Raw genomic sequence first — 10,327 nt, 5'->3', positions numbered from 1 at the left:
CCCCCTTTTCTTTTTTTTGTCATGGTTAAAACCCATTTGCCCATTGCTTACCTCTATAGGACACATTGGATTGGTGATATATATGACTAGCTAACTGTTTGATCGACTTAAAAACTCTAGGTCACCTGTCAAACTTGGTCTCTAATCCATGATCCCACCATGTGTTGCTCTGATTTTTCAAGAGCTTGTCTTAGATGTTTCGTTCAATTTAGACTGTCCATACTAATTTTAAACAAACCCTCATCCACCTGGGCAGTGGTTAAAATTGAATGACAAAGTCCCTGACAAACTCTGAGCAAATCCTATTCCAGCATTTTACTCTTTGTAGCAATCAAAGATATGCAACCAGTAACTTGAGAGAGAAGAGAGCTGAGTAAAAAGTAGAGAGACGGCAGGGAAGAGGAGCAATAGATGTATTCACTGACAGTCTCCCTCCATCATATATTTATAATAAGTAGATCAAGTACATAGGAAGAATGGGGAAACCAATCCTAATCTAACTCCTATTTAGGAAACTAAAGATCTAGTCTAACTAGAAAATTAAACTTATCTCTTGGAAAGTAAGTGAACACATATTCCTACACTCCTAATTTAGAAAACTAGAGATGCAGTCCAAAGGCTACACTTAAAATATGCTTACATGTTTGGCAAGCAATGATCTTAGTACGGATGACTTCATCAGCTCCATATGTTCATATTATTTCCAGCATCTGTTACTTCCTCTGTGAACCAAACATTTAGCACATGGAAAGGCCTCAATGTCCATTTACCCTGGTCCACAAGTTCAGATTTTACAATTGCCACACATGAACCAGAGTGTGGCAACAATCATCCATCATTAAGGCCCTTGACCAGTAAAACATTTGACAAGTTAAGTCTTTGTGCTAGCAATTCCTCCCTTCAAACCCCAGCAAGAGGACATGCCAAAGAGTATGTCTTGGTTCACTAATCCCATACTTAATTACACTATAGCTTGGAATGAAGAAAAATTTTCAAATCCAAAGACTCGAGTGGTACACCAAATAGTTGTTGTCAACTCACTGAAAATTACTTCTACATTCTCAGGCAATATGACCGACAAGAGTATTCTGTGCAGTGATTCCTTTCTTGCATTCCCAAACAAAACTTAAAACCAGGATTTTCAATAATGTAGTGACCTAGAAGGCCAACAACCAAATCTGCAGCACATCAAGCTTTTTATGCATATCAAATATTTTGCCCATTGAAACTTTTAATGCATAATACAACCTCTCTGTCCATCAGGTGTTCTTATGGGGACAATTAAATATCCATTTCATAAATACCACAAACCGGGCCATCTAAATTTGAACTCCAAATAACTTGAATGTCCTTGCAGCATGAAGTAGGGCTAATGAGCACACCTCTGAAGTCCAACATAGCTCAAAGCTGTACAGTTCTTCCATTGAATAACTCAAACTCATAATCCATTCACCTCAGACTAACACACAGAATGTACATGCTTGGTAATTTGCTTTCTTTCCAAAGGCCGTAGGCATCATCATGTGTAAGCTTCAAATAACTGCAGCCTATAGCAGGTTCTTGCCATTTTAAATCTGTGTCAGACAAATTCATAAGTGACGACAATGCTCCATTCTTGCAAATCATACCACAATACAAAGAGCAACTCTTCCTTAGAACAATTAATGACCAACAAGGCAAGTAGCATAATCTATTGTTTGATCAGAGATGGATCATAATCTACCACCATAAAGATAAAGGAAGAAAGAATAGCTTGAAGTACCTCAATAGTATGATCCAGAACCACCACCTCCCAGATAACCACTACCACCCAAGCCACGACTTGAATACAATGATGAATATGAACTACCACCAATCTGCAACAAATGCAAAATTCATAAACAAAAGATCAAATAGAATAATTTCAGTTGCATTATCTGAACAGAAGGTTAGAGGCATACATCAGGTCCACGTGACATGTAATCACTACCAAAGCTCGATGAATACATTTCACCAACATCATTACCATCATAAGAACCTGACCACCACCGAAAACCAAGCATTTAATCACTTAGCAAACACTCAACATGAATGAAAACACAAAGTATCAGTCAAAAGTTTTACATACCTCCACCATAACCCAAACTCTGACGGCTGCCATAAAGTCCATCCGACTCTTGACCAGATAGAGAACTCCTGCTGCTTCCATATCCTATATGAGATCTCCCAAGCCTACCAATTAAAACATAGTAATGGTAAGTACTATACCATTTCAGCCAGAGAAACTGATGCAGGGGAGTTTAAAACCTATTCCTGCAGGAGAGACAAACAGGCCTTAAAGGCCTATTAAATATGCTTTTCCAAATAAGCCTTAGTCGCCTGTTTAGGAGAGAATGGTGGTTGGGACGACTAGCCAAATCATGAGAGAGCTGTTAGCTAGATATTTAGTTGCTTTTTAATTCTTATAAGTTTTTACTTTCTAGTTTTAGTTGTAATAGGACTCCCTCATTGGGGAGTCCTCTTTTGGCCTTTATATCTTATTCCTAATAGGGCCGTAGGCAATAGCACTACAATTGTAATTCAGTTTCCTAGTATAAAACTCACTTTTGCTTAGTTTTATTTAAAGAGATGTAATAGCCAGACCCCCACGATCTTATGAATACAGATTTCTTAGTCTTCTTCAATGGAGCTGCTGTGAAATTCATTGAAGGGAGGGAGATCCTAGGGATCAGTGGGATTCTCGTCCAGGTTATTGGTGGGAAGCCATTGGTTACTTTACTCTGTTTTCCCTTCAAATATTTACTGTTAATGATTGTAATTGTTCAAGCTTTCTGGAGGGCTATTTAATATTGAGGTTTAAGGTATCATGCTGCTGTTAATGTTGGTACGTTATTGTTGATAAATGATTGAGAGTTGCAGCAAAAGCAACCACCAGAAAACCTGGAGGCAGCCCTGTTTCGGGCTAGGTTTTGCTGGTATTGATATTCAGGATCAAGAGAGATCTGACCAGCAGAGCATCCCTATATTTTGGAATATTCAAGGCCTCCCTATAAGAGGCCTTCGACCAGGGTCTGATGCAGATCAGGTCTGCTGACCTGGAGATAAAAAAAAACCTCCCAAATCTGTCCCTTTGTTTTCCAGATTTGTTTCTTTGTTTGTTGACTGCAATCCAACCATTAGAACCCTGCAGTATTTTGGGGTTTGGTTTGTCTACTGGTTTGTGAACCTTGGTCAAATTCTGACCTTCATCAGAAAAGATGGACTTTGACCTAATTAAAAAAACGGCATACCTGGTGCATGAGGCTCCCGCATGTGTGAGGTAGGGGGGGGGACTGCACAGCCTTATCCCGAGAATGTTGAGAGGCTGTTTTGACCGCTTGACCACCAGGTTTACCTTTACAGTTGGAGCAAGCACTCCCCTTTGACTTTGACCTAACTGTTGACCTAAATTCTGTTTTGAGTTTCACTTTTGATCTTGTTATTGGGGAGAGGGGGTAATTCTGAACCTAGGGTTCATCCTAGCCATCCCCTACCAAAAATGCAAGATTAGCACAATGATTTGCTATTCCATAAGGTTCAACTCACCTCTCGCTGTAAGCATCACCATATTGAGAAGCACTGCTACCAACTCCATAATCCAAACGAGCCTTCGACTGACGGACACTGGGTTCAGCATAACGTGGAGGCACATCATCCTTTCGATGACAACAACAAAATATATATTAGAAATTATAAAATTGTATCCAGTTTTAGGAAATAAGCCAACAGCATAAAGGACTACAAAATTATACAGCATTAAAGTAGCTAGACAAACTGCACAAATACTAACCAATGCTGAGTATGGGCGTTTAGATCCAGAGATTGAGTCATAATCACGGGCACGCCCTTCACGGTAATTTGAAGGAGGAGGCCTTTCAAACCTCCTAGCATAACTTTCATCTACATAGGGCCTCCCTGCTGTAGTGCGAGAAGAACCTCGTGGTCCATCTTCAGGATAGCCAGATCTACGGTAATCACTCTCATTTCTGTAGGAGAAGCGCCTCTCGGCAGCAACTCGAGAACCATAATCTGCAGCACCTCTGCTTCTTGGAGGAAGCTCCTCATGCCTACCATAATCCCTCTTAGAGCTGCCTCTTGAATATGAAGAAACTGACAAAGCATCAAACAAATAGTCAGATACTTGAAGTAAAAGTTTACATAGCTGATTACCTAATAAATTGCAGAAAGTATGGGGAATGAATACATACCAGGAGCTCTCCTGACAAAAGACCTCGCTTGGGGAGGCAACGGTCTAACTTTATCTGGCATAGCCATAACAGGGCGTCTATCTCTAAATAGCAATGGCCTCTTGAATCCACGAGTGGCAGCCAGAGCCACATGTCCACCAATTCCTCTAGCACCTCGCCCAGCAAAGCTCCTAGGAGCAGGGTGGACCCAGGGACCCCTTGCAGCTCGGGAGATACCTCTTCCAAGCTGATAATCTCCATGAATAGCATGCATCCCTTTACCTCCATGACGTGGTCGTGACAATCTCGCTCTAACTTTAACCTTAAATACAACCACATATATGTAAATATATATATATATATATATAGAGAGAGAGAGAGAGAGAGGTTCACACAAGGGAGAAGCAACAAATTGCTATAGCATGAAATTGTACCTTATTGTCACCCTTGCCCAAGTCTGCATTGTTAATCCCTTCAGCACATGCCACCGCTGCATCATGAGTATCAAAAGTAACAAAACCAAAATCTCTTCTCCTGGCTGATGGCATGTTACGGGCAAGTTCAATCTTCTCGATCACACCAAACTTTTTTAGATGCTCCTTGACACGGTCTTCATCCCATGAAGCAGGGATACCATCCACAAATATCGTCTTAACCTGAAAAAAAAAAAAAAAAAAAAGGGAAGGAACAACCATATATTACCATCTCATGTGTCTTAAAACAAATTACAAGTAAAAATGATTCAGCATTGATAATCAAGCTGTATTACAACAAGAAACCAAAACCCATGCAATCTGCAAAGATCTACCGGGATCAGTTACATACAGAAAGAATGCCCAACAAGAAGAATGGATGAAAATCAACATTCACACATCCCTGCAGAGGAATCTCGATTTCCTAATAAGTGAACTTGTAAATCTTAAAAGCATGGAAGAGCTTCTACCCCTACATGTGTCAAAAACACAAACTTAAAAAGAATAACATCTTGCACTTGTGGCATTCAAGATGGGATCTTAAAAGCATGGAAGAGCTTAATCTCCTATTATGGTTACAGACATCAACTGCAAAAATAAAGGATGCTAAGGCTTCTACCCCTACATGTGTCAAAAACACAAACTTAAAAAGAATAACATCTTGCACTTGTGGCATTCAAGATGGGACACTAGCAGCCTCAAATGTCAAAAAATGAATATTTCCAGGATAGGACCTGTCCATTTAAAACAGATTTAATAATTATACAATATGTCCCTTTACACAATAGAACATATAAAAATTCAGGGTAACCATATACCTGTGCCATTATCTCATCATCAGGCTCACTAAAAGATTCTGCAAAAGAAACCCTTGCAGGCCTATCAACTCCAAAGACAACATCCCTCTTCTGAAGACGTTTGTAAGCATCCATGGCATCTAAACGAGAAGAAAACTCTAGGAAAGCAAATCCACGATTCATTCCCTCATTGTTACTGTCTTCGACCAATATCAAATCATCAATATTCTCAACTCCATAATGTTTCAACTTCTCTTTCAACTGGAACCATAGCACAACAGAGTGAGGAGTCTCAATTACATATGCAACAACTTGATATGCATACCAAATGATAGAACCTACTTACAGCTTCCTTTGTCCATGTCTTGCATATGTTACCCAAGAAAAGGGAGTCACTGTCTTGACTTGGAGTCACACCACATTGTTTCCCATGGACCTGTAATCATACTCGTTAATAAAACTATAATACAACATGCAATCTGATATTTGACACTAGCTACTTTTCAACTTCAATAGAAGCAGCAAATACCACTGGGTTCTTCAGTTCTGTAACTGCCCGTTTCGCTTGTTCAACAGTAGCAAAACGTAAGAATGCAAAACCCTTGTTCTTCTTTGTCAGAGAGTTCATCATCAGCCTGACTTCAGTAACTTCACCTACTTCATTGAAGACTTTCCTCAGATCATCCTCAGTCGCATCCTTGTCCAAGCCTCCAACAAATATCTCAAACTCCTTTCTTTTGCGTCTTTCCTTAACAACTTCATGATGCTCATCTTCCTCTTCGTAAAAGATCTCTTCATGTTCTTCCTCTACATTCTCATTGTCCTCTTGACCTTCAATTTCCTCAGTTTCATCTTCCATTTCTTCCTCAACCATATCACCCTCCTCTTCTTCACCTGCATCACCCTCCGCCTCTTTCACATCTTCATCCTCCCCCTCCTGAGCATCCTCATGGTCGACTTCCTTCTCATAATAATACACCCCACCATCTTCTTCGGCTTCGTATTCAGGCTCATTATCATCCAGTTCTAACCGCTCACCTTTGTCGTCTTCCTCAAAGGACTCCTTAATATCAACTTTTTCTGTAATGAAAACAGGTAAATACTCATGTCCGGTTTCAAGTAAAATTCTCCATATCCACAATGGAAGTCCTAAGGAGAGACCATAAGCAATTCCATCTAAGAGCATGCAACATTTAAATCTTGCCTACAATGAATGCTAAAAGCCAAAACAAAGGAAACGTATCTACTGCTGGGATCCAATAAAGCGAATGAAACTGTACTTAGCCATGTAACATCAGGTTTCTTAGGAGAATTCTGTTGGAGCAAGTGTCAGAATGCAGTGGAATTGGGAGGTATGCGGTGGCCTCTTATGCTGTCAAAGCAGACTCATTTGTTTGTACATACTGTAAAAACCTTGATGCAGCAGAACAAAGAACCCAAAGACCTTGCTGATAACCCATCAAGCAGCAGGTGTTTCAACCTTTTATTTGTATTTGGCATTCTTGATGCGAACCCAGGTAAAAAAAAAACCCTATTTGGTTCACTATGGGCCCGCTCAGATACCAAATACCCAAAGTAGCAAATCTGTAATTTATCGCAATTCTTAAAAGGGAGAGCCAAATTTGTAATAAGTCAGAAATTGGATAAGTCCAATGGGTAATCCAAAAGAAAGATATAATGGGGAATAGGAATTAATGTAAAGGTGTAAGCTTTGAATGGAAAATAACATAAGGGTAGAAGATAATAAAAGGGAGTGAAGGGTAATTTAGAAACTAAGGGGAAAAAAGGATTTAATCAAAGAAGGAAAGAGTAGTCTTCTTTTACCTCTAGCAAAAGCAAGAGGGGGAAGGACCAGGGAGACTTTGAATGAGATCTCTCTCTCATTTGGAGTCTTTCAACCTGAAATTCTAGTGATAAAAACTATACCCAGGAGTCTGTCAAATGCAGCAAACTCCAAGTTCAAAGAAACAGTGGCAGCAGAACCAGAAGGGCCTGAAACCAATGCTGGCGGTAAGAATCAGGTCAATTCTAAGTTTGGGTTAGAATCTTATGATGGGATTATTTGTGGGTAAGGTTCTAGGGATTGAACCGCCCTAGCAAGAAGATCTAACCCATGGCATATTAGGTCAACCAGTGATATAGAAGTAGAGCTCCAGCGAAGATGAATAGTACCGCTAACAGGATAGAGAAACTGTAGTAGAGAAATAGAAGAAGGAACAGGGAAGAAAAATAAAGAAGAAAGGAGAAGAAGGTATTGCTGTGAGAAGAAGAAGAAGATGAGATAAAGGAAGGGGGATCACACCACATTGGCACTGAACCACACGAAGCTCAATTTTATTCCATCTTCAATCTACTCCCACAATGGGGATTACAATATATAAATAAGAATCCAACATAAAAATGGAAACTAACTCAATCTAGGGAAGGGAAAAAAAAAAAAGGTCATACCCGGTGCAAGAGGCTTGCGCATGTGCAAGGTCCGGGGGGAGAGAATTACGCAGCCTCTTGACCACCAGGTTGCAACATTTGTATCTTAACGTTAGACCAAGCGCACCCCTTTCAACTAAATCTAGGAAACTAAAGTAAAATAAGAAACAACTATCTCCTACGTAGCTATCTCCTACCAAAGAAAATAAATAAAACATTACATGCTATACCCAAAATAAAGCTCAGATATTCTACCGGCTAACTACCAAACTTGGACCCAGTTCTTGGTCGGGATTCTCAAATGGGTTCAACCCGGTCCGAAGAACTGCTCCTGCATCAATACTGTTCAATAGTAGTTCTATACGAATTCTACTTTGGCAGCCTTTACATAGGGCCATTTGTACATTCATCACCTTTTTTTCCTGAACAAGAACTTGTTATTCATTCAAAAGAAATGTACAGGATACACAATCCTATGGCTTCAACTATTCATCAGAAAAGTTGCACCCAAAAAGTAAAACTATTCACTAGAAAAGATTTGATTATCCAATAGTTAAATGGTGAAACAACCAAAGGAGGGGGGAAAATATATTTTCTTTCAACTGTCTTGAGGAACGAATCAAATTCAAAATAGAGAATATCAAACTAGTCACCAAGAACCACTATATACAAAATTAAACCCCCCCCCCTCAACAACCAAAAAAAAAAAAGAAAAATTATTACGTAATGCTTGATAACAATTTCTGTATATATCCGTCATCAAACAAACTGAATCTTTCTATACGAAATTCAACATCCCAATTGACAGAAACAACACAAGAAGTAATAACTAATAACCACAATAAATTTACTAAAGAAACCAACTTCGGTTAGCTGAAATTTAAACGAAAGATTGCATCAAAACCCAACTCCGTAGATCCGGAAACAAATAAGAATCACACGATAAAGCGAGATGGAGAGGAGAAAATCGTACCTTCAACAGAAACAGATCCGTTTGCCTCAGGTTTTGGCTGAACTTCAGGTTCAGAAGGCTTCACCTCCTGTTTAACCTCAGCATTCACCACTTTAACCTCCTCCACCTTCGTCTCTTCATCAACTTCAACAATAGAGACCGGAAACTCTTCGGCCTTCGCCGTTTCTTCAGCAACTTCAGACTGATTTCGGGACTTCGGAGGCGTTTTAGTCGCTCTGGGCGTCTTTCTGGACCCAGCTGCGGCCCCTCCCCTCTTCACCGTTCGTGGAGGCATTGATACAGTTGAGATAAAAAGCCTTCTCGATGATCAAAAAGCTTGGAATCTCAGGAGTTGGAGACGAACGAGATGCAGAAAGTCAACAAGAAATCTGAAAAGAAATAAACGTAGAAAAGGTCTGAAAGGATTTGCAACCCTAGGGTAGGCTATCTTATATGGAAGAAACAGAAACCCTAGTTCTCGAAAATCTCTCGTGTGAGAGGGAAAGAGACACACCGAAAGAGAGCGACGGAGCGTTGCTTCTAGAGAAAAATACTAAGGGGAAAATTACGTAATTACCTATTTTTGGGTTTTATTTTACAAAACTATCCATCTAAAGTTTCCATTAACAAAAATACCCAAAATAAAGTTTAGGTTTACAAAACTACCCACCCAATGTTTTAGTTGATAAAAATACCCAAAATCAGGTTTGGGTTTACAAAACTACCCACCCAAAGTTTCAGTTACAATCAAGTATAAGGTATTTATGTTAACGGGTGAAAGTTTGTAAATTTAAACATGATTTTGAGTATTTTTGTTGACTGAAACCTTAAGTGGATAGTTTTATAAAGGAAAAATTAAAAGTAGGTAATCATGTTATTTTTCTAATGATAAATATGTGAAGGTTCGAAGGACATGTATTGACCATCCGATTAAGATCTCCTCTAACCTTGTTCCCTTGCTTCTTTCTTCTTTTTTTCTACTACTTATCTTGTATTTTTTACCATCCGAAGAGAATATTGTTGTTGGTGTGCTCAACCTATCTGAACTTGAGGACTATTTGATGTACTCAAAATCCAATCTTATTGTTGGTGATGTACTTGATAAGAAAATGAATTAAGAACAAGTAATACCCAGAATCAGGTTTAGGTTTACAAAACTACTCACTCAATGTTTCAGTTAATAAAAATACTCAAAATCAAGCTTGGGTTTATAAAATTACCCCACCCAAAGTTTCAGTTACAATCAAGTATAAGGTATTTATGTTAATGGGTGAGTAGTTTTGTAAATCCAAATTTGATTTTGGGTATTTTTGTTAACTGAAACTTTAAGTTGGTAGTTTTGTAAAGGAAAACCTAAAAGTGGATAATCATGTTATTTTTCCAATGATAAATATGTGAAGAAGGAGCGAAGGACGTGTATCAACCATCCAATTAAGATCTCTCTTGATCTTGTTCCCTTGCTTCTTCAGTCTT

The 10,327-nt window shown here is 39.1% G+C and overlaps 1 protein-coding gene across 1 annotated transcript; it reads right to left on the bottom strand.

Annotated features, from left to right (window-relative positions):
• Positions 1–370: 370 nt before the first annotated feature.
• On the bottom strand, positions 371–9,377 carry LOC122072684 (heterogeneous nuclear ribonucleoprotein Q-like). The gene is made up of 12 exons (XM_042637069.1): positions 8,876–9,377; positions 6,005–6,555; positions 5,822–5,911; positions 5,497–5,736; positions 4,640–4,861; positions 4,227–4,527; positions 3,809–4,128; positions 3,565–3,674; positions 2,108–2,211; positions 1,941–2,017; positions 1,763–1,856; positions 371–1,574 (listed from the first exon to the last, which is right to left on the bottom strand). The coding sequence occupies exons 1-11, from the start codon at positions 9,147–9,149 to the stop codon at positions 1,764–1,766; spliced, it is 2,382 nt and encodes a 793-aa protein (XP_042493003.1). The 5' UTR covers positions 9,150–9,377; the 3' UTR covers positions 371–1,574; position 1,763.
• Positions 9,378–10,327: the final 950 nt, after the last annotated feature.

Source organism: Macadamia integrifolia, chromosome 3 (assembly GCF_013358625.1).
Source record: "Macadamia integrifolia cultivar HAES 741 chromosome 3, SCU_Mint_v3, whole genome shotgun sequence".
Classification (NCBI taxonomy): domain Eukaryota; kingdom Viridiplantae; phylum Streptophyta; class Magnoliopsida; order Proteales; family Proteaceae; genus Macadamia; species Macadamia integrifolia.
This window is presented reverse-complemented; position numbering and strand designations above follow the sequence as displayed.